The 22577-nt window shown below is 37.7% G+C and overlaps 2 protein-coding genes across 6 annotated transcripts in view; one reads left to right on the top strand and one right to left on the bottom strand.

The window, feature by feature from the left end:
* ORC3 (origin recognition complex subunit 3) overlaps window positions 1-6760 on the top strand; it is a 76058-nt gene extending 69298 nt beyond the window's left edge. For 3 of the 4 annotated variants that reach the window (XM_055535524.1, XM_055535523.1, XM_055535522.1), the window contains exon 20: window positions 195-6760. In XM_055535524.1, the coding sequence (XP_055391499.1) occupies window positions 195-300 (106 nt within the window). In that variant the 3' untranslated portion in view covers window positions 301-6760. Of the gene's footprint in view, window positions 1-187 lie in introns of all 4 variants that reach the window. The other variant, XM_055535525.1, reaches the window with a different exon arrangement.
* The window catches only part of AKIRIN2 (akirin 2), a 28445-nt gene continuing 12411 nt past the window's right edge, over window positions 6544-22577 (bottom strand). For both annotated transcript variants that reach the window (XM_055535542.1, XM_055535541.1), the window contains exons 2-5: window positions 11896-12039; window positions 9940-10089; window positions 7563-7634; window positions 6544-7303 (exon numbers count right to left, since the gene is read on the bottom strand). In XM_055535542.1, coding sequence (XP_055391517.1) covers window positions 7293-7303; window positions 7563-7634; window positions 9940-10089; window positions 11896-12039 — 377 coding nt within the window. In that variant the 3' untranslated portion in view covers window positions 6544-7292. The remainder of the gene's footprint in view (window positions 7304-7562; window positions 7635-9939; window positions 10090-11895; window positions 12040-22577) is intronic.

The following is a 22577-nucleotide window of genomic DNA, read 5'->3' as shown; positions in this document are numbered from 1 at the left end:
ACTTTTCCATTTGTGTCTTATTGACAGTAGAGTCTAATTATACTTAATGTTTTCCAGTAAGAGTTATAGTTTAATCTAGTAGTATGCATTTGAACTGTACTTCAGCTCACCAACTAATGTTTTAACACTGAGATTTTAACTCCCATTTTTGGGGTCAGAAATACGTGGTGAATTTCCTTAGCTATAGCCTCCAGTGCTCGGTTTATTAGAGCTGTCTCTGAATTAGAACTTTTGGGATTTATAAAGCCTACCAAACAGAAGACTGACCATGTGGCAAGGCTAACATGGGGAGGCTGCTAGACAGCAAACGAGTGAAGCCAGAAAGGTAACAGTTAGCCTAAGAGAAAAAGACCAGTCATGTTTACACACGGCTCAAAGAAGATTATCTGGCAAGAAGAGAAGTGTGGAATCCCTGTGTGATGTTTAAACAGAAAAGTAGACTGTTAATCCCAAACAGGAATGTATCAAAGCCCCTTTGGAGAACTTTGAAATCCAACAAATAACACGCAACTAGAAACTTTCTCAGAATATCACTGCAATTCTCAGTCATGAAGAAATTATGAATAAATTGTTCTTGAACATGAATAATATATAAAAGTAATAAATCCCTTTATCTAAGAGAATCAGTTGATCTGCAGTTGATCTAATAGTATTAATAGTTATTTTTGTTCTACCAGTTTCTTGCACTGGTATTCACTTGTGTAAATTATGTAATAAGATGAATATTCTAGAGGATTATTTCTCTCCCTCCAGAGGTTCTAAAACTGCCTCTACTGCCCCATTTCCTTTAGTCTTATAGCTTAAAAAGTCTCAAGTTGTTTGGCTTTCTGATAAAAGACAGTAAATATTGTACTTTAGGTTGACCCATCATGGAGTCTTAAATAGCCTCAAAAATCTTTACAAATCACATCAACCCTTAAGGCTCAGATGAAATGACACCTGAATCTCTTCCATAATAAGAATTCAAATCAAGATAGTGAAACAAAGAGACCTCAAGTTCATTATTTAATGTCCTGGTTCCAAGAGAATTCTGGGATGTGTCTTTAAGTATACTAACATACCAAAATTACCATGCAAATATGACTGGGAGGGAAAAAGTCCAAATTCAGTGAGGACTATTATAGTTGAAGACCTTAGAACTATGCACTTGTAGGTCTGTGTTTAGAGGACAAATTTAACATAAACAGACTTAATATGTAACTTAAGCCTCATTAATTCTGGAGTATAAAGGAGGTATTATGTAAGTATAAAGGGCTCCTTAGCCCTGTGGCAACAAGGTGAGCTGAGATAACATTAATGGATAACCGCTCCCTTCCCCACTTCCTGCTTCAGAAACTTTAAGTGCTAGATGAAATGTTCAGTTCAGTCACTCAGTAGTGTCCAACTCTTTTCGACCCCATGAATTGCAGCACACCAGGCCTCTCTGTCCATCACCAACTCCCGGAGTTCACTCAGACTCACGTCCATCGAGTCAGTGATGCCATCCAGGCATCTCCTCCTCTGTCATCCCCTTCTCCTCCTGCCCCCAATCCCTCCCAGCATCAGTCTTTTCCAGTCAGTCAACTCTTTGCATCAGGTGGCCAAAGTACTGGAGTTTCAGCTTTAGCATCATTCCTAATGTACCCCCAGACAAATTATCATAATTTTGCCAGGGTTAAAAAGAAAAGTAAATCCCAAGGTACCAGAAATAAAGAATCAATTGTAAGCCAGAGCATAAAGTGTCTAGCCCAACAAAGCCTTGAGACAATTACCAGAGTTGCATTAGTTCAGATAGATTAAATGTCTTATCTTCATCTTAGAAGATGCTAAATTTCTTATTCAGCAGAATTGAAACACATGTACATATGCACAAAGGGCTGTCAACTTGGAAATTAAGGAATTCATGATGCAAATGAATGTATAAATACAAATACAAGAGGCTTTTGACACCTTGGAATCCATGTGTTAGAGGCAGAACTTCTAGGGGTCATCTAGGGGTCCCTGAAATGAGGCATAGAGCAGAGCAGATCATGGACATGATCAAAGACTAGATTTCTGTTGTGTGACATTTTCCAGTGTATCTTCACAACTAGGTCACTATTTTTTCCTCAGTATTTCCAGCCATTCCCCTTCAGTCAGATGTGCCCTCAATCATCTGTTTCATTTTTGACTATGGTTGGTAAAATCTAGGTAAAGAATGTGTGATTGATTTGTTCACAAATTATTTATTGAGCATGTATCATGGGACACTGTTGCAGCAACTTGTAAGTACTTCAGTGAGCATAGATCTTTGCCCTCACTGCCTTCTATCAATAGCAAAGAACAATCATACAACGTTTAAAAAAAAAAAAACAAAACAGCAAAAGGGAAGCAGATCATGCTGAACATGCCCTGCCTGAGATGGTGTTTGAATAAAAAGATTTAGCCATGATTTTATGGAAGAAGTGCATTTTAGATAGAGAACAGCAATAACAAAGGTCCTAAGGGAAGTACGCAAGCTGCACTGGAGGAACAGCGAAGGCGGCCAGTGTGGGACACACAGTGAGCAGGAGGGAGACTCGGAACTGAATGAGGTGGAGTGGAGAGCTGTAGACCACTGTAAGGTCTTTAACTTTTATAGGTAGGAAGCCATCTAAGCCATCCTTTCAGTTCAGTCCAGTCATGTCCGACTCTTTGCGACCCCATGAATCGCAGCACGCCAGGCCTCCCTGTCCATCACCAACTCCCGGAGTTCACTCAGACTCACGTCCATCAAGTCAGTGATGCCATCCAGCCATCTCATCCTCTGTCGTCCCCTTCTCCTCCTGCCCCCAATCCCTCCCAGCATCAGAGTCTTTTCCAATGAGTCAGCTCTTTGCATGAGGTGGCCAAAGTACTGGAGCTTTAGCTTTAGCATCATTCCTTCCAAACACCACCCAGGACTGATTTCCTTTAGGATGGACTGGTTGGATCTTGTAGTCCAAGGGACTCTCAAGAGTCTTCTCCAACACCACAGTTCAAAAGCATCAATTCTTCGGCGCTCAGCTTTCTTCACAGTCCAACTCTCACATCCATACAGGACCACTGGAAAAACCATAGCCTTGACTAGACGGACCTTTGTTGGCAAAGCAATGCCTCTGCTTTTGAATATGCTATCTAGGTTGGTCATAACTTTCCTTCCAAGGAGTAAGCGTATTTTAATGTCATGGCTGCAGTCACCATCTGCAGTGATTTTGGAACCCCAAAAAATAAAGTCTGACACTGTTTCCCCATTTATTTCCCATGAAGTGACGGGACCAGATGCCATGATCTTAGTTTTCTGAATGTTGAGCTTTAAGCCAACTTTTTCACTCTCCTCTTTCACTTTCATCAAGAGGCTTTTGAGTTCCTCTTCACTTTCTGCCATAAGGGTGGTGTCATCTGCATATCTGAGGTTATTGTTATTTCTCCCGACAATCTTTATTCCAGCTTGTGCTTCTTCCAGCCCAGCATTTCTCATGATGTACTCTGCACATAAGTTAAATTAGCAGGGTGACAATATACAGCCTTGACGTACTCCTTTTCCTATTTGGAACCAGTCTGTTGTTTAGAAAGACCGTTAAAGGATCACTGGCTATGAGAATAGACTGGAATAGGTGAGGAGACACAAATGAGGCAAAACAAAGACCAATTTGGAGGTCACTGGAATCACCCAGGCAAGACACAGATGTCTCCTACAAGGGTAGTAGTAGAGATGGTTGAGATTTTAGATGGAAATCAAGATTGGATGAAGGATGTGAGGAATTCAGTACTCTCTGAAAAGCTTCTGAATGGCAATGCCATCAACTGAGGAGTTGATACTAGAGGCAAGGAGCCCCAGGTCATCTCTAGGCATGCTTTAAAGTTCAGAGAAAAGACCAGGCCAGCAACCAGCAAAGGAAAGAAAATCAGTCCAGTGTGGTGGTTGGTGTTATCTTGCCACCAACTGAACAAAGTGTTTCAAATGTTGATTAGATTTAGCCTTGCGCAAAATGTTGGTGGCTAATGAGTGGCTGAAGAGTGAAGACAAAAGCCTGGCAGGCATCACCTATCATAGCAGTTTGTGTGATATAGTAACAGATCATAGCATCATCTTATACCATGAAGTTTTAACATGAAACTAATAAATGCTTTAGACTTAACTTCCAGATTACAGTACGTTTAAAGGAAGAGTTTAATGACATTAATTAACGACAAATATTCAATAAGATGACAAGTTTAGTTGTTCCAGAAAGTCAGAATCGTAACTGAATTCTGCTTTAGGGAGGAAGAAAAGCTGCAAAAGACATTTTGAGGACAAATGGGAAAACCTGAATATGGATTAGATGTTAAATTAGGAAAGCATTCCTTTAAGTAGGAGGTAAAAGAATCCACCTGCTAGTGCAGGAGACCTGGGTTCAATCCGTGGGTCAGAAAAATGACAACCCACTCCAAGTCTTGTTGGGAAATCCCATGGACAGAGGAGCCTGGTGGGCTACGTGTTCTTAAACAATATACATACAAAGCAAAAAGGGCAGAATAATTGTTCCCTTTAAGAGGATTGTTGGACTGTATTTTTAGCTTTTGATTTTCTAATAAAAATTGACCAAAAAAGTGGGAGAATAGAAGTTTAGAAAATTCTCCTGAGTTTTGTTCTAAAGATTATAGAACACAAAAATAGGTAATACCTAAAGAGGGATTATAGGATGAAAAGACTTAGTCTTTTATCAAGTTTTTTATGAGAATTATATATAAAAGGAAAATGGGTGCAGGAGAGAGGACTGTTGGCTCTACCTTTGAATGAGCTAATGCTCCCCAGCTGGGGCAAAGGTAGGCGCACATAACTGCTGGAGCCCTATCTGTGAGTAGACAGGGACAGGCTCATCAGGTGTTTTAGCAGGATATTCACTTATTAACACCAGTTACTATGTAATTTTGAAGTAAGGGAGTAACCCAAAAAAGGCAGATACAATCATTTCCAACCTTGGATCAGCTGGGGAACATGTCAAACAGATTCTGACAGTCTTCACCTCCCCTCAGTCTTCTAAAGCAGTCTCTAGGGGTAGAACCTGTAAAGAGCTCCAGTTAATGTTGCTGATGCAATAAATATCTCATTTGGAAACCATTTTCTTTAGGATATAAGTTCTTGCAATAGGCCAAAGATAGCATTGATATTTTTAAACTTACTATATTTTTTTCACATTGCCTGTGCCTGTTTTTCCTATACAGAGAATTATATCCAGTGATTTACCCTAGTTACATTACAGTAACCGAGTACAGCACAATACCAGCACAGCCTTTTACTGTAAAGAATAAGATGACTATTGGCCGACTAAATTCTATACTTACTGGAAGCAATTTCAGAGCTTTTTGGGAATTCAAAGTGAGGCTTGCATCTGTACTAATCACCACTTACTGGGTCCATCTAAATCTTAACTGTTAATAAATCCAAGAAGTTGCCCACATTTTTCATTTTCTGAAATTACGTCACACACTAAATCAGTTAAAATTAGGAAGCAGCCCATAAGACAGAATTTTGGGGTAAGGTGGATAAGCAGAAATCTGGCTGTGGGGGAAATTTTGTTCTTGATCAAAGTTGAATCTACAATTAAAATGTTATTTGAGGCTCCATTCAGACTGCCAGCACTAGTTTTCCTTACAGCATATCCTCTATACCAGACCAGTTTATAAACTTTAAATCTACACGAAAAGTCACACGTGCTTATTATATAAAAAGAATGTTCATTTTGGAGTGAAGAAGAGATAAAGCATATTTACATTCTATCCTCACTCCTCCATAATTTTTACTTACTCTTGCATTCTAAAATGCTGTCCCACTAGACCAGTGGTTCTCAGCTGGGGACCATTTTAACGCCCCTGCCCTGACATTTGTCAGCGTCTGGAGGCACATTTTTGGTTGTCAGGACCGGGGGAGGGTGTTACTGGCATCTAGTGGTAGAGGCCAGAGCTGCTGCTACACATCCTACATGCAATAGTCTTCCCCACAACAAAGATTGAATCTGGTGGCCCCAATTGTCAGTAATGCTGAGGCTGAGAATCTGTCAGTCCATTAAAACCAGGTAGGATTATCCACCTTACTTATGGCCACCCTTGCTATACCAATGTTTCTAAAGCACTTAATGGGCATATGGATTACCTGAGGATCTTGCCAAGGCCCTCTACCACTTTTTGGCCTTGGTTTAGACAAGAATATAATTTTGGTGAAATATAATCACTAAAGTTAAAAAGGAAAAAAAATCCTTTTTGTCTTCCACTAATTAGGTCAATTATAAACATATCCTAGTATATTTATGACTTAATTAGTAGAAATATGTTAATAGAATTTAAAAGAATTCACTGAAGCACTTTTTGGTCACTTCATTATAGGAAAGCTGTGTCTGAAAAGTATGTATGGAATGGGAATTAGAAGTACTGAATGATGCTTTCATATATTTTCCTTTAAAGTATACAGTTGTTAAAACTAACCTTCAATCATGCAATGAGGAGAGAGACAACTTGGAATCAGAACTCAGTTTATGAAAAGACTGATTTTGAAATCTTATCAGAAAATTGATTCCTGGAAAATGCTTACATTTAAAACACTGGCTTTATTCAAATACTACCCATCTGTACATTAAAAACAAGCAGATTAGAAGTAAATGTTTTATTCTTCCAACTAAATTCCAGTACTACAAGGGCAGTAAAACAATGATACATGGGGGTGGGGGGGGGAAATGCAGCTATAAACATTCGTTAAAAAGACTGATAGAATAAATAAAAACTACCAAAAAAAAAAAAAAAAAAATCCCAACAGGGAAATCATATAAACCCATTTGAAACCCCAAGAAGTCCTGGAATACAGAAATGCCCTCCTCCTCCACTAGTTCATAGGAAGCACTGTAGGCTATTCGCTTAATAATGTCCTGGGATTACATCCTAAATTATTAACTGGTTATAGCTTGGTTGTAGTGCACAATTAAAATCACACTAACTTCATCTGAAGTGTCTTTCTACAGTTTTATTTACACAACCAGTGAAGGGCATGTTCTTAGAATACCAGCTTTAATCCTTTCCAAACATTAATAGAAGCCAAATTGTAATGATACAGCAAAGGAGGCCACTGGCATTAATACAGGTAGCAAAGGTCCACATCCGGGTGGTATTGACATCAAGGAAATTTCCAAATCCAGCTGCTGCCTAAGAGTGGTTGCCACTGACGAAAGCTTGAAATAACCTGTATTCACAGAGGGGTATTGGCATTGCTGCATGTCATAATTGGGACCTCTTGCAACAACTCAACAAGGAACAAGGCAGCCCATAAATGCAGAAAACGTGATTCATGAAACATCTAAAGGGAGAGAAAAGGAAAATGAGTGCAAAGTTCAGATCAAAATTTAAACATGCCAAAGCTTCATCCCTAATATACTGCCCTAGATATTTAAGTAAGCAAAAGTAATAAGCCTGAGTAAAATTTTACTGCCTATTTCCTCCAAATTTTTTCTCCTTGATATTGTTAAGTTCTCTTGTGTATGAAGATAATTATAATAAATTATAACAAACATCTCCATAAGATTGTCTTGTATTTGGTTCAAAGGTGAAATACTTACAACTAGCAGGCTGTTCTCCATATCGTCGCATTATCTGATCATGTGTAAACTTCACAAATGCATCATATTGTTCTATAAATAGAGATAGTTATCAATTACATGATTTGTAAAAATGCCCTCTTAATATATCAAGGCCAGAGAAACTCAAAAGTCCAATATATATAGTGAAATAATTCTAAGTTGGCACTTAGACACACAACCTCAATAGTAATAGCTTTTCAAATGGAAAGAGCATGGAGCTTAGGAAACCCACATCAGCTGAAATCACACAACCTCATGTATACGCTGGGTGGGGCTTATTTCTTATCAAAAGTAAAGATATTTTTCCTCTGAAAATTATTATAAGTAGTCTATGAATGGTAATGTACTGCAATGAGAGGAAACAGGACAAAAAAGCGTAGTAAAATATGTAATTAATCCAAATATCCACCTGTAACTTAATTAGATGCCACAGAAAAAGATGTTATATAACTAACAAACTCTCTCACCTATATTAGCACTTTAACTCCCTAATCATGAAGTTTACAATATCAATATCCATTAAATCTGTGGCTTAAAAATCAGGGGGGAAAATCTGATTATGTTAGCACACATATTTTATTTACTACACTTAAATTATCAAATTTTATGGAAAAAAATTTTCTGGATAATTAAAAGAATGCAGCAGATTGATAAAATTATGTACACAGTGCCAGTTAAATTTCAAGTCTTCAGACTGATGCAAAATTATCATGAAAGATACAAAGTCAAAAACCTCTTCAAACAATGTGACCAATAAAGAATTAATCTCCAAAATTTACAAGCAGCTTATGACAACATCAAAACAAACAATCCACTCAAAATGGGCAGAAGACCTGAACAGACATTTCTCCAAAGAGGACAAACAGATGGCCAATACGCACATGAAAAGATGTTCAACATGGCTAGTTATTAGAGAAATGCAAATCAAAACTACAATATCACCTCACAGTGGTCAAAATGGCTATTATCAAAAAATCCAAAAAACATGCTAGAAGGTGTGGAGAAAAGAGAAGGTGTGGAGAAAAGGGAACCCTTCTACACTGTTGGTGGAATGTAAATTGGTACAGCCACTATGGAGAACAGTTTGGAGGTTCCATAAAAAAGTGAAAATACAGCTACCATATGACCCTGCAGTCCCACTCATGGGCATATATCTGGAGAAAAACGTGATCTGAAAGGATACCTGCACCCCAGTGTTCACTGCAGCACTGTTTACAAGAAGACATGGAAGCTACCTATATGTCCACTGACAGAGGAATGGATAAAGATGATGTGGTGTATATATATACAATGGAGTATGACTCAACCATTAATAAAAGTGAAACAATGTCATTCGCAGCAACATGGATGGATCTAGAGTGTCATACTAAGTGAAGTCAGAGAAGGAGAAATTATATATATCTGGAATCTAAAAAGAAACAATACAAATGAACTTATAAAACAGAGAGACTCACAGACTTAAGAAAATGAACTTATGATTGCTGAGGAGAAGGAAGGAAGGGTTAGTCACTCAGTCAAGTCCAACTCTTTGCAATCCCATGGACTGTAGCCTCCTGCCAGGCTCCTCTGTTCATGGGATTTTCCAGGCAAGAAAACTGGAGTAGGTTGCCATTTCCTTCTCCAGAGGATCTTCCCAATGCAAGGATTGAATCCACATATCCTGCACTGCAGGCAGATTTGTTACTGTCTGAGCTACCAGGGAAGCCTGAGAAGAGTTAGTTAGGGACTTTGGAAAGGTCATGTACACACTGCTATACTTAAAATGGATAACCAACAAGGCCCTATTGTATAGCACATGAAACTGCTCAATGTTATGTGCCAGCTCTGATGGGAGGGGGGGTTTGGGGAGAATGGATACATGTATATGTATGGCTGAGTCCCTTCACTCTTCACCTGAAACTACCTCAAACATTGTTAATCGGCTAATACCCCAATACAAGATAAAAGAGTTCAAAGTTTGGAAAAGTAAAATAACTTAAAAAAAAAAAAGGTAGAAGCAGAACCTAAAAATATAAAAAACAACCAAGTGTTTTAAAAAAAAAAAAACCCACAAGCAAACTGTAGCCCTCCAGGCTTCTCTGTAAACAGCCAAAGCATAGGGTACTATCAAAAGAAATATCTAGTTTCCTAATATTGCTGCTCATCTACATGGCTAACAAATACTATTTCTTAAAGTCACTAAGGAGGGCCATGAGCTATAGCCAAGTTCATTTCCTTTCTTGAAATTCTCTGGTTCTTAGAGAATATGCCTACCAGTGTATAGAAGGGGTAATTTAATTGATGTGTAAAATGTATATAAGAAAGAATGCATTTCTTTGGATGAGTTTCTGGAAAGACTCTAAAACTCATCTCTTACCTGCAAGTTTTGTGTTCAATATTTCTTCATATTCTTCTCGAACTTTCTCCTCACGTTCTTTCAATAAACGTTCACAGATCATCCCAACCTGCCGTAGAGTGAATAAGGGCTGTTCTTTTTTTAATGGTGAGGATGTTCCTGATGGAGTCCCTATGTACAACAGGAACAAAAACCTCATCAGATTTAGAGCCATCGTAGAAAACCATCATCTAACTGAGGTGGTTTCATGTGAGTATTTCCAGTGCTCATATAAAAGCACTTTTGTATCAGTCTTTAGCACAGTATTTCCCTAGTCTTAAATCAGGTTTAATCCTATCAGCTTACAACTTTGGAAAGACACAGCAAGATGTATGCCATCAAATATAAGGGGGGGAAATGTGAAGGTGAGTTGAGAGAATAACAAAATACAAACAATAAATTTTTTGGTTTTAAATTAATTATTAGCTACGAGAGACTTTGTAAAAATAAATACTGAGAATATATTCCTAATATTCAACATTAAATTTTACAGTTCAGCATCCTTAAAGACTATTAATGTAGCAGCCACTTATACAGTGATAGATTTCTTCAGAATGCACTCCTCTTGAAGTATTTACTTAGGGTACTTTTATTTTCCAAAAACATCATTCTTCTTTTCTTGAAAAGAACATCTGAAATTAATATTTTTTAGAACTCAGGGTTATGACAGTCACTCAAGATAACACTGCTGCAAGTATTCTATAAACAGAAATACACAGATTTGCTATCAATTGTTTGTCCTGTTTATCTGCCCCAATTCCTCTTTATACCTGCTCTTTACTAACTTGATGGCTGGGACTAGTTAACTGAGTATGTTTGTCCTGTGTCCAGCATCAGCTGTTAACAGAATACCAGAATTCTTGTGTACTGATATACAAGAATAAAGCATACCAGCTTTAGTCCACAGCTACCAAACTAAGACTATCTTTACTTACTTTCAAAATCTCAGCTTTGCTGAGGCTGCCAGTTAATTGATTTTATAAGTAAGCTGACAAATGAGAGGAGCTTGCTTTCCCACGATACAATCCTGTCTCTACCCTTACCTCCCCTTACCAAATTTCACCAACTTATCCCCTTCACGTGGGAGTCCCTTGGACAGCACAGATATCAAACCAGTCAATCCTAAAGGAAATCAGTCCTAAATATTCACTGGAAAAATGGCTGCTGAAGCTGTAACTCCAACACTTTGGCCACCTGATGCGAAGAACTGAGTCACTGGAAAAGACCGTGATGCTGGGAAAGACTGAAGGCAGGAGAAGGGGACGACAGAGGATAAGATGGCTGGATGGCCATCACCGACTCGATGGACATGAGTTTGAGCAAGCTCTAGAATTGGTGATGGACAGGGAAGCCTGGTGTGCTACAGTCCATGGGGTTGGAACAGTTGGACTGAGTGACTGAACTGACTGAAAATTTTAAGTGTATTTGCAAACTATCCTCTCCAATAAAAGGTAGGTAAAAACAGATGTAGCATCAAAATAATCAACCTTTAGGCATTATCCTAAAAGACAAGTGTGTGTGAGGGTGCATGTTCAGGGACATTTTTGGTAATAGAAATTTCAAGTCTATCATTATTAAATAATTATGGGAAATCCATAGAATGCAGTCTTTAGCTAAGGCAAAGTATATCTATACCTGACAGAGAAGCATATGGCTGTATTTTTTTTTTTTTTCTTTAATAGAGGCTACGAATCATAGTAGCATTTATGGGGAAGTCCACTTAGGGGATGTTACCTACAGATGGCTGTCTTTGAGTCATGGGAATCCAAGTGGCTATTACCTTTTTTGTACCATATTTTTAAGAGATTATGAGTTACCTGTATAAATGTTTTTTCAAAAATCAAGGAGAAATAGGAGCTTGATGACTAAAGGCAATTTGTTTTCCTTTTTCCCATACTAAGTAACATTTCCTTTCACACTTATCAATTCTTTTATTACCTGGTGAACCTGGTCCACTGAGGAGAAATGCGTGTGGCTGTGCATCAGAAGTACAACATGGATCTGTCTGTTGAAAACTAGTTTCTAAATGTCTTCTCTTCTGCATGCGCTTATACTCTTGTTTTATGTTATATAGAATTTGTTCTAGAAGAAAAAAAGTCAAAATTTGGCAAGACAACACTTTCAAGTTAAAAAATAGGTTGGGTTCTACTGAAAATATTCTCTTCAAATATCTAGAAAACTTATGTTTTGGGAGGAATTCATTTCAGCATAATGGGAACACTCAATCAGAAATAACACATACACACCATCTGGAATCCAGCTATTCCAAAATGCCATTCTTTCTGAGCACTCATTAGTTTAAAAAAAAAAAATAAATTTTTCATTCAATGGTAAAGATAAGGGAGTCTGAACTGAAACATGTATTTCACTCATATTCTAAGAGTATCAGGCTCAAAGGTCATTTATTCACCACACAGAACTATTAAACAGGCTTTTCCAAGACCATAAATAATCAGAAGCAGGGAGAAGTATGTAAAATACAGGTACACAAGAGTGAGAGGTGACAGCAATATGTCAGCAAAATGACCGAGTTGTTAGGAACTAAAAAACCATTATACATTAAGCGGCCATGGCCATTAATATTAAGCTCAACAGAACTGATGAGTATCACAGTCTTAGCAGCAAAGTTCTGTCCTATATCTTTGGGGTAAAAACCCATGTAAAGTGATTGGTATATCACTCATTAAAAGATGATTAATTAAAAACCACTACACTACAGTGCCACCCTCTTGAACCACGACCATCAAATGAGGAATGAAAAAGCAGCAGCATATCCTTTAGGCCAGTATGATAAGTTTCAGAAGACTTCTAATTCAAAATAGTGACAGTTAGCCAGCCTCTTCAGAAAATCCCTGAGGTTCTCACTCCCTCCAAACAGACTTTCTTACCACCACCATAGTTCTTAAATTCATAGGATATCCATGGGAAACTACATCCCAGGGAGCGTGTTATTCCCGACCCAAAGCAAAAGTAAACAAAAATAACAGGCAATAAAATGTTTTGTAAATATAATGGAGTGTAATTCCACACCATTCTAAAATGATGCAATTTTAAAATGAACTGAAATGCACCTGAAGGCTAAAGATTTATGTAAAATGAAAACAATCCTTTTTGGAAAAGTTAATACTAGAAGTTGTTTTTAGGTATACACTTAAATCTCACTTCTCTTTTCTCAGTTTAATTTCCCCAGTAAGAACTTTTAGAGCTTTTGAGAGATAGACTGTGAGGGGTATCAATCAGTCCCTTAAGCATTTAGATTCTGCCAGTTTCATTACTATAAATAAAAGCAATTAAAAAATAAAGTTCTGCAAATAAAATAAAAATTTTTTAAATGTCTTGCAAGAGACATCTAGTGAAGAGTCCATTTATGTAAAATTTTGTGTGTAAACAAATCTGTTTTAAATATACATGAATACAAAAATCACGCATTGGAATGACTAACCTCAGGATGGTTGTTTGAATGTCTATAACATTTCTCAAAATGTTCTAACATTTGTTTATATTAAACATGGTCATCATTTTCAGTCCTTTTCCATTTATGTGAAATTGTAATTTAAAACAAAGTTACCAATGTGAAATAGCAATAGCTATCTACTGAACAGCTAAGCACCATAAGAGAAACACGCTTCCTAAGATTCAGAGGTGTCCAATAAAACCAGTGCAACATCCTGTACCAACCAGGCACACATACCCTTTTTTCAAAAAATAACTCTCTCAGTAGCAAAATTCTTTAAGAGGTTTCTAAAATAATGATGTTTCGATCTCATAGCAGGCTTCACTCATTTATCATTTTATGTTCAGTTACCATCATGCTGATCAAAAGTACCATTCAAAGCATTCAAAGTTTACTCACGAAGACTTCAAATATAATAGCACAAAGTAATTTGGCTTTAACTTCTTTTGTGTGACTTATTCTTTGATCATTGTGGTGACAAAACTGTTCTCAAGATTACTTATTCTTCCTTTTGCTTCACCCAAAGCACAACCAAATGTACCAAAAGAATAGCTGTAACAATTTGTTCATTTGAAAGTCTTGAACCAGTTCTAGCCTAAGAAGAAAGATATGGTAAAACTTTTAAAAATTTAGCTTTATATACATCTCCATACTATCTAAAATTTAAGAGATTTTATTAAGGACCTGTAAGGCATAACTTACAAATGAATTCACCAATTTAAAAGTACAATTTGATGAGTTCTGACAAGTGCAACATAGTTCTGGAACCACCACAACCACAATAAAGAACTTTATCACCCCAGCTGTTCTCAGTCACCACCTTTACCGCCACCACTTTCTCTGCTGTCAGTTTTGTGTTTTCTAAAACTGCTATCTTAAAGAGTAAATTTTTGTCTTCTTTCACCCAGCAAAATGGTTTTGAGATTCATACATGATGTTACATCAACCAGTAATCCCTTTTTGTTAATTAGTATTCCACTGTGTATATACGGTATATATCACACCTTATCCATTCTCCTTTTGGTGGACATTTGGACTGTTTCCAACTGGGAACTATTATGAATATTCAAGTACAAGCCCATAGGTGGCAAATTTTTATTTCGCTTAAGTAAATACCTAGGAGTGGAACTGGATGGACTGATTACATGGCTAAGAAATTGACAAACCATTTTCCAGAGTAACTGTATGTTTTGCATTCCCACCAGCAATGTGAGTTCCAGGTGCTCCACATCTTTATCAACACTTGGCAGAGCTGAAGAGTTCTGAATGCTACAGCACTGCTTTTTATACCTATTACGATAGAACTATGTCATCTAAGCCCCACTGTGCTCTTAAGATGCTTTAATACTGGTAACGTGTGATCAACAATGTTACTTAGTGAATGGTCCAATTTCAGTTCAGTCAGTTCAGTGGCTCAGTCATGTCAGACTACTTGTGACCCCAGAGACTGCAGCACGCAAGGCTTCCCTGTCCATCACCAACTCCCGGAGCTTATTCAAACTCATGTCCATTGAGTCGGTGATGCCATCCAGCCATCTCATCCTCTGTCGTCCCCTTCTCCTCCCGCCTTCAATCACTCCCAGCATCAGGGTCTTTTCAAATGAGTCAGTACTTTGCACCAGGTGCCCAAAGTTTTGGAGTTTCAGCTTCAGCATGGGTCCTTCCCAATGAATATTCAGGACTAACTTCTTTTAGGATGGACCGGTTGGATTTCCTTGCAGTCCAAAGGACTCTCAAGAGTCTTCTCCAACACCATAGTTCAAAAGCATCAATTCTTCGGCACTCAGCTTTCGTCACAGTCCAACTCTCACATCCATACATGACTACTGGAGAAACCAAAGCTTTGACTAGACGGACCTTTGTTGGCAAAGTAATGTCTCTGCTTTTTAATATGCTGTCTCGGTTGGTCTTTTTTTCCAAGGAGTAAGCGTCTTTTAATTTCATGGCTGCAGTCACCATCTGCAGTGATTTTGGAGTCCCCAAAATTCAACTCTCTCACTGTTTCCATTGTTTCCCCATCTATTTGCCATGAAGTGATAGGACCAGATGCCGTGATCTTAGTTTTCTGAATGTTGAGCTTTAAGCCAACTTTTTCACTCTCCTCTTTCACTTTCATCAAGAGGCTCTTTAGTTCTTCTTCGCTTTCTGCCATAAGGGTGGAGTTATCTGCATAAGGGTGGAGTCATCTGCATATCTGAGGTTATTGATATTTCTCCCAGCAATCTTGATTCCATCTTGTGCTTCATCCAGCCCGGCATTTCTCATGATGTACTCTGCATATAAGTTAAATAAGCAGGATGACAATATATAGCCTTGACGTTCTCCTTTCCCGATTTGTAACTGGTCTGTTGTTCCATGTCCACTTCTAACTGTTGCTTCCTGACCTGCATACAGATTTCTCAGGAGGCAGGTCAAGTGCTCTGGTATTTCCATCTCTTGAAGAATTTTCCACAGTTTGTTGTAATACACAGTCAAAGGCTTTGGCGTAGTCAATAAAGCAGAAATAGATGTTTTTCCTAAATCAACCCTGAATATTATTCATTGGAAGGACTGATGCTGAAGCTGAAGTTCCAATATTTTGGCCACCTGATGCGAAGAGCTGACTCACCACCCTGATTGCGGGCTGGAAAAGAGGGTGACAGAGGCTGAGGTGGTTAGATGGCATCACTGACTTAAAGCACATGAGTTTGAGCAAACTCTGGGAGGTGGTGAAAGACAGGGAAACCTGGTGTGCTGCACTCCATGGAATTACAAAGAGCCTGACACCACTGAGTGACTTGAACAACAACAACAAAGTAGCAGACAGCTAACTAGTAATACAAGCCTCAAGTTCAATTTCTATCAGTTCAGAGGTCTAGGCAGTTTTGAAGCAGATAACCAAGAAATCTCCCAAGATTCAGTATTCCAGAATTCACAAGTTCAATTTACATGTCTGGTCAACTTAAGTTGCTTCCATATCAGCAAGATAAAGGCCTTACATACATCAACAATGTACCTATGTTCACTTAATCTTAAACTAAAATCTAGCCGTCTCTTATGGAACTAAAATGACATTCTATTCCAAGTACATATAACATTTGACATTGTGTTGCCAACAAATTTACTAGTCCATTAAAGAAAGTGAAGCTTTACTAACATTATCAGTTGCACATTCCAGTTTTAATCATGCAGACTTCATATTTGGTTTGTGAAGCATAGATTAAATTCACAGCAAATCACAGAGCAAAATATGTATTTTCAGACAATCTACACTCAAATGGTTGTGGTATATCCCTTTCCAAAATCCTTAAAACTACATCACTGTTGTTCTTACATATACTTTTATCTTGAACAACATGGGAATTTTCAGGGTGCAGAATTCCTGCTGAAATTTCAGGGTGCAGAAAACCTGTTGAAAGTCCATGTAACTTGTAGTTTGACCCTGTATCCAAGGATATGGTTCCTCTACATCAGCAGGGTTCCACATCCTTGGATTTAACCACCTTTGGATCGTGTATTTACTATTTTATTTACTAGTGAAAAAAATCCACATAAATGGACCTGTCAGTTCAAGCCTGCACTGTTCAAAGGTTAACTGTAAAATATTAAGACTTTTTGCACTTATTAGGTTAAGTGAAAGTCAGTATTAGCAGATTTATGACTAAGGGCATTTTCATTCCCAAATCTAGTAAATTATCACTGAGGTTGCTAAAGAAATTCTCTGTAATAAGCAGATTATCAATGAGCCTATTCCTTTGGAATATCTGAAATATATACATATAAGCAAAAAGCCTAGGTAAATGTGAAAAGAAAAGGCCTGCCTGAGACAATAAAGCCTGTTTACTCATCTTAGTTGCCAACGACTACTTTGAAAACCCTGGACACAATGAACAAGGTCAACAATATAAACAGGAGAAAGCAAGGATTTAAAAAAAAAAAAAAAGCTGCTGATGATGGTAAAAGAAATAGAATCAAGATAGGACTGAGAGTGAAGGGAAAATGGAATTAGAAGCAATCAGCAATGTGTTTAAAGGAGAATCTCGAAATGGGGGGTGGGGGTGCAGGGTCATCATCAAATATCTTTCTAGAGTAGAGTCCATAACCATAAGATATCTAAAAATTGGTGATACATAAAACTAAATTTTTTTGCTCCAGACCTGTATGAACTTCCTGTTTTCCTACTGACATAGTTACTAGATCAAACATTAACAGTTTCAAATTCAGGTATGAAAGACCCATTTATTATCACCTTATATGCTAATTTCTCTATGGAGTATCTTTGGAAAGAAACAAGCTAAAAGTTCATCTAAACAGATTAACTCAAACAATGAGGTTAAAAATGAAATAAATCTTGAAAGCCTGTCAGATCTAGGGAGGAACACAAATGAAATGGAAAATCTGTAAACAATTAAGTACAGAAAACCTGCAGTAGCTATTAAGACCTAAAACTGAAACTGTTCCAAATAAAATAACAGACCAAATCTAGAGCTCTGAACTACAGACACTGTCATGTCTGTATTTTAATTTATCAAGTAGACAATTCAGAGTTGCTATGGAGACCCATCTTTGTAATTTCAATTATTCTCCTAGATCATCTGATCAGAAATTAGAATAGTTCTTAAGCACTAAGAGCTATCCAATTTAAAAGAAATGAGCTGATGCCATTTTAAATTTACTTTACAATTATTGCTATGTTAAAGGAACCTGAAACCAAATTTTAACAGAAGATTGTCAAGGTATATCTACAGTTTTAACTTCTGTTTGGATTACCATGAATCCTAATAAGCATAATATAGCTGCATATATTTATATAAACACCAGGGTATTGGCTACAGTATTTTAAAGGCAACTGACTCAGATTCTAAATTTACATTATATTTCACTGCATTAGAGTCATCCATTTATCCCCTACAAGAAGGATAACTATAATTAGTACAGGTCAAATTCCATTACTTCACTGGTACTACACAGTAATTACTTATTTGAAGTAAATGGCTCAATTTATTAAATTCTTCAGGTCTAAGTATAAATTACAAGTTAAATGCACAATGGAAGTCACTAATGCAAGGAATCCAAACCATGCTCAGTCAGCAGGTACCGCCTCCCCGATACACATGCAGTTTCATACCTCTATTTTATATTACATTAGATTCTATGTGCTAACCATGATGCTTTTGTTGTTTACTTCTTTACTATCTTCTCAAGTAGCTTACAAGCTAGAAAAAGAGTAATAAGAACAAAAAATGAAAGAAGTAAATGGTGAAGAGAAAGAGGAAACTGAACTATCCAAAACAAAATATGCAAGCTTTGGAAAACATTTAGTACCAAGTTTCAGCTTCTATTTCAAATAACCATGGGCCATCAAAACAAGGTCTGGAAGGATAAAGAGCAGGCTCCTTGAGGAGGACTGTAGGGCAACACAATCAAGCTAAACAACTAACCTGTTTCTCATAACAACTTATCAGGGCCCCCAAAACACACTTACATAAATATCGAGATACGGCATATCTGGAAACCAGAGGTTGCAAACTGATGATTCATGAATTAAATGGAGTCCAAAGACATGTCTGGCCTGAACTTTTTTCAAAACAATGTGGCCAACATTCAAAAGTTGAATGATCAGATTTCCAGCTACTGGTGATGGGGAGGGAGTGGCTGGGGGTAGGTATTGGACTATGTGGCAAAGTTCAGTTCAGAGTGGCTGCTGCCTTTTGGGTGTAAGTTCTCAAGTGCTTCTAAAACTTTAATGCACACCCAAATCACCTAGGGACTCTGTTAAAATGAACCCTATAAAGGATGGAGCCTGGGTTAAGCATTTTCTAATGAGTTTCCAGGCATTGCAGCAGGTCAGGAGCAAGACTGGAATTCACAAGTCCCCATCTTATTTATTTCAATCATTACTTGCCTGGAACTATGGACATTTAGGTTTCTATCCCCTGCTTAAAATAACTCTACTGGCAATTAAAAAGAAAAGTGTTTGGTTTATGTATTATTGGACATGTCAGGAAATGGGAGAGGAAGAGAAGGAAAGCAGTAGCAGCTGAGATTATTACAAGCACAAAAACATTAAGGATGATCTAATTTATGTTGCCACTCTCACCTGGATGGCTTTTGTAATTCTAACACATATCCTTCCCAAGCAGGAAAATACCTTGTAAATCAATTTAAACTTCACTGGCCCTACTTAAGGAGATTCATCACATGACATTAACAAAATCACTATGTTCATTATGTGACTGATAGTGAATAAACACGTTTGCTTTTTGATTTCTGCTTTATATATATGCATGTGTGTATATATATAAGTATATACATTTAAAGGAGCTATTAAGCCAGCCAGGAGTGGAGCTGAATGAACCTAGAACTAACGAACTCATGGCCAGATGAAGACAAAAGAACAGCTGGAGAAGTGGAAGAAAACAGTTTGCTGTCACAGAAGATTAAAATACACAAGATATTTCAAAAAGAAGGGAGTGTCAGCAGTGTAAGGAAGGTCAAACAAGATGAGGATTGATTGTGTGCCATGGAAGTCATCACTGGCTTGACAAAAGCCTTCTGAGGTACAAATATACTAGAAGTTGAGAGCCCAGTGGAATTAAGCAGACTATCTGAAACCTCTTGAGTCTAGTTTTGAAATGGAGGAATGTGGATGCCTGCTGGAGGAAAAATAAAGATGCTTCATTTCCTTTATAATGGGAGGCTTGACACTTATTTCAAGCCAAAAGCAAGATCTGGTTGACAGACAAAAACCAGAGGATAAGGTTCCTCTGGAGACAAGTGGGATCCTTCCTTCACTATGTAAAGGGCTATAATTATCTCATTTAATCTTCCTCAGTGATACTAAAAACAAAATATACAAAAACATTGGTAGAGTAGGTACTGGGAAAATTAAGACACTGCCATTTGATGGCCTCTATTTTTTCCATGAAGTACAAGTAAAAGGCAAGGTTATTCACTAAATAAACGGCAGGACTGCTGGACAATGTAAAAAGTCCCATTTGAGGTTGCCCAACTGTAACTATCTCCAGTACTCAGGGGCAGGAGATGCTCTTAATTCTCATGACATCCCCAGAAGGCAGATACTACTATCAAGTGCATACTTTTACAGATGAGGAAAATGAGGCTTTACTGCAATGTCTTCTGAAAGGTCATACAGCTGGAATAAGGCAAACCCAAGCCTTATTTAACTTATATGCAGAGTACATCAAGAGAAACGCTGGGCTGGATGAAGCACAAGCTGGAATCAAGCCGGGAGAAATATCAATAACCTCAGATATGCAGATGACTCCACCCTTATGGCAGAAAGCGAAGAATTAAAGAACCTCTTGATGAAAGTGATAGAGGAGAGTGAAAAAATTGGCTTAAAGCTCAACATTCAGAAAACTAAGATCATGGCATCTGGTCCCATCACTTCATGGCAAACAGACGGGGAAACAGTGAGAGAGTGATTTTGGAGGGGGCTCCAAAAATCACTGCAGATGGTGACTACAGCCATGAAATTAAAAGACGCTTACTCCTTGGAAAAAAAGACCAACCGAGACAGCATATTAAAAAGCAGAGACATTACTTTGCCAACAAAGGTCCATCTAGTCAAAGCTTTGGTTTCTCCAGTAGTCATGTATGGATGTGAGAGTTGGACTATAAAGAAAGCTGAGCGCTGAAGAATTGGTGTTTTTGAACTATGGTGTTGGAGAAGACTTTTGACGAGTCCCTTGGACTGCAAGGAGAGCAAACCAGTCCATCCTAAAGGAAATCAGTCCTGAGCATTCACCGGAAGGACTGATGCGGAAGCTGAAACTCCAATACTTTGGCCACCTGATGTGAAGAACTGACTCACTGGAAAAGACCCTGATGCTGGGAAAGATTGAAGGCAGGAGAAGTAAACTCTGGGAGTTGGTGATGGACAGGGAGGCCTAGCTTGCTGCAGTCCATGGGGTTGCAAAGAGTCGGACACGACTGAGTGACTGAACTGAACTGAAGCCTGATGTCAGGGCCTAACCTCTTAACATCTACTACCCTCTCCAGTATTATATTAGTACACCTAGTCAATATTCTGTGAGTACCTAAAGTGAAAATAAATCAGAAAAACAGAATGTCAGTTAGAATAGAGGGATCCACCGCCATGTACTACTAATACTTCACACAATGAAACATCAAACTCTATGACTGTTAAGGTAGTAAGCTTTTGGCACATAATTCTCATCTACTTAGAACCCTGCAAATACAATCATTGACTGTAACAGGATAATTATAAGAAATGTTTGTATTACATTCAGATATTTATACAAGGGATGCTTCAAGTGTCTTTAAACTGCTTCCTCTGAGGATAGGCATCTGTAACTAACTAGAATGATTTATTGGTGTTTCAACAGTTAGGAATTATTCTAAACTGACAAGTCAGCATTACCACACATGCTGAGTACAAGAACAGCCTCTGATAATGTACTATTTCACCCTGAGCCATGGATCAGGTTCCCCCATCTGTCACAACCACCTAAAACCTCCTACAGTTTTAACCAATTATACTGCTTAGAGAAGTTTTTCTTCCAGAGACTTATGCATCAGCATTAGGAACAAGGCAATCTTTTGTAACAAAAGGCAAAGTTCAAGGAAAGTAATGCTTGAAAAGCTGGCTTTCTGCAACCTTTCAAATTCTTCTCCCATTCTATTAAACTGCTACATCAGTTCAATGATGCTGTGCTTTTTAAAAAAAAGAAAGAAAAGCAACTCTTCCAGGTCCATTTCTCCAAACTTCCTCCCTTTAGTTCGATTTTTAGAGCGAGTTTTCTAAGAATTACCATTAAAGGAAATGAAAATAAATACTAAACCAAAGTCTGAATGTATACTACAGACTAAAACAATTTCAGAAACAGTCAATAAATAAGCTTCAGTAGTAAAAGTGTGATGTAATCAGTAAGCCAATTTCAATGCTCAGGCTGTCAAAGGTGAAAATAATGCTAATATGGACAACTGTCCACAGAGAATTAAAATAGGTATTTGATAAACCATAAAGTTTATGGTATTTTTCTTCATGTTTAGATAGTGTTACAAGTACCAGCAGTTGCAACTCTTGTCAGTACCCAGAGACTGTCTTTTCTTTGCCTAACCAGCCTAGAATCTGAAACTCAAAGGAGGTTCACAGAAACTTGAATAAGTGACTTTCAGAGAAAGTACTTACATTTTTTAA

Source organism: Bubalus kerabau, chromosome 9 (assembly GCF_029407905.1).
Source record: "Bubalus kerabau isolate K-KA32 ecotype Philippines breed swamp buffalo chromosome 9, PCC_UOA_SB_1v2, whole genome shotgun sequence".
NCBI classification, from domain to species: domain Eukaryota; kingdom Metazoa; phylum Chordata; class Mammalia; order Artiodactyla; family Bovidae; genus Bubalus; species Bubalus kerabau.
Note: the sequence above shows the minus strand (reverse complement) of the source record. Positions and strands in the feature narration are given on the sequence as shown.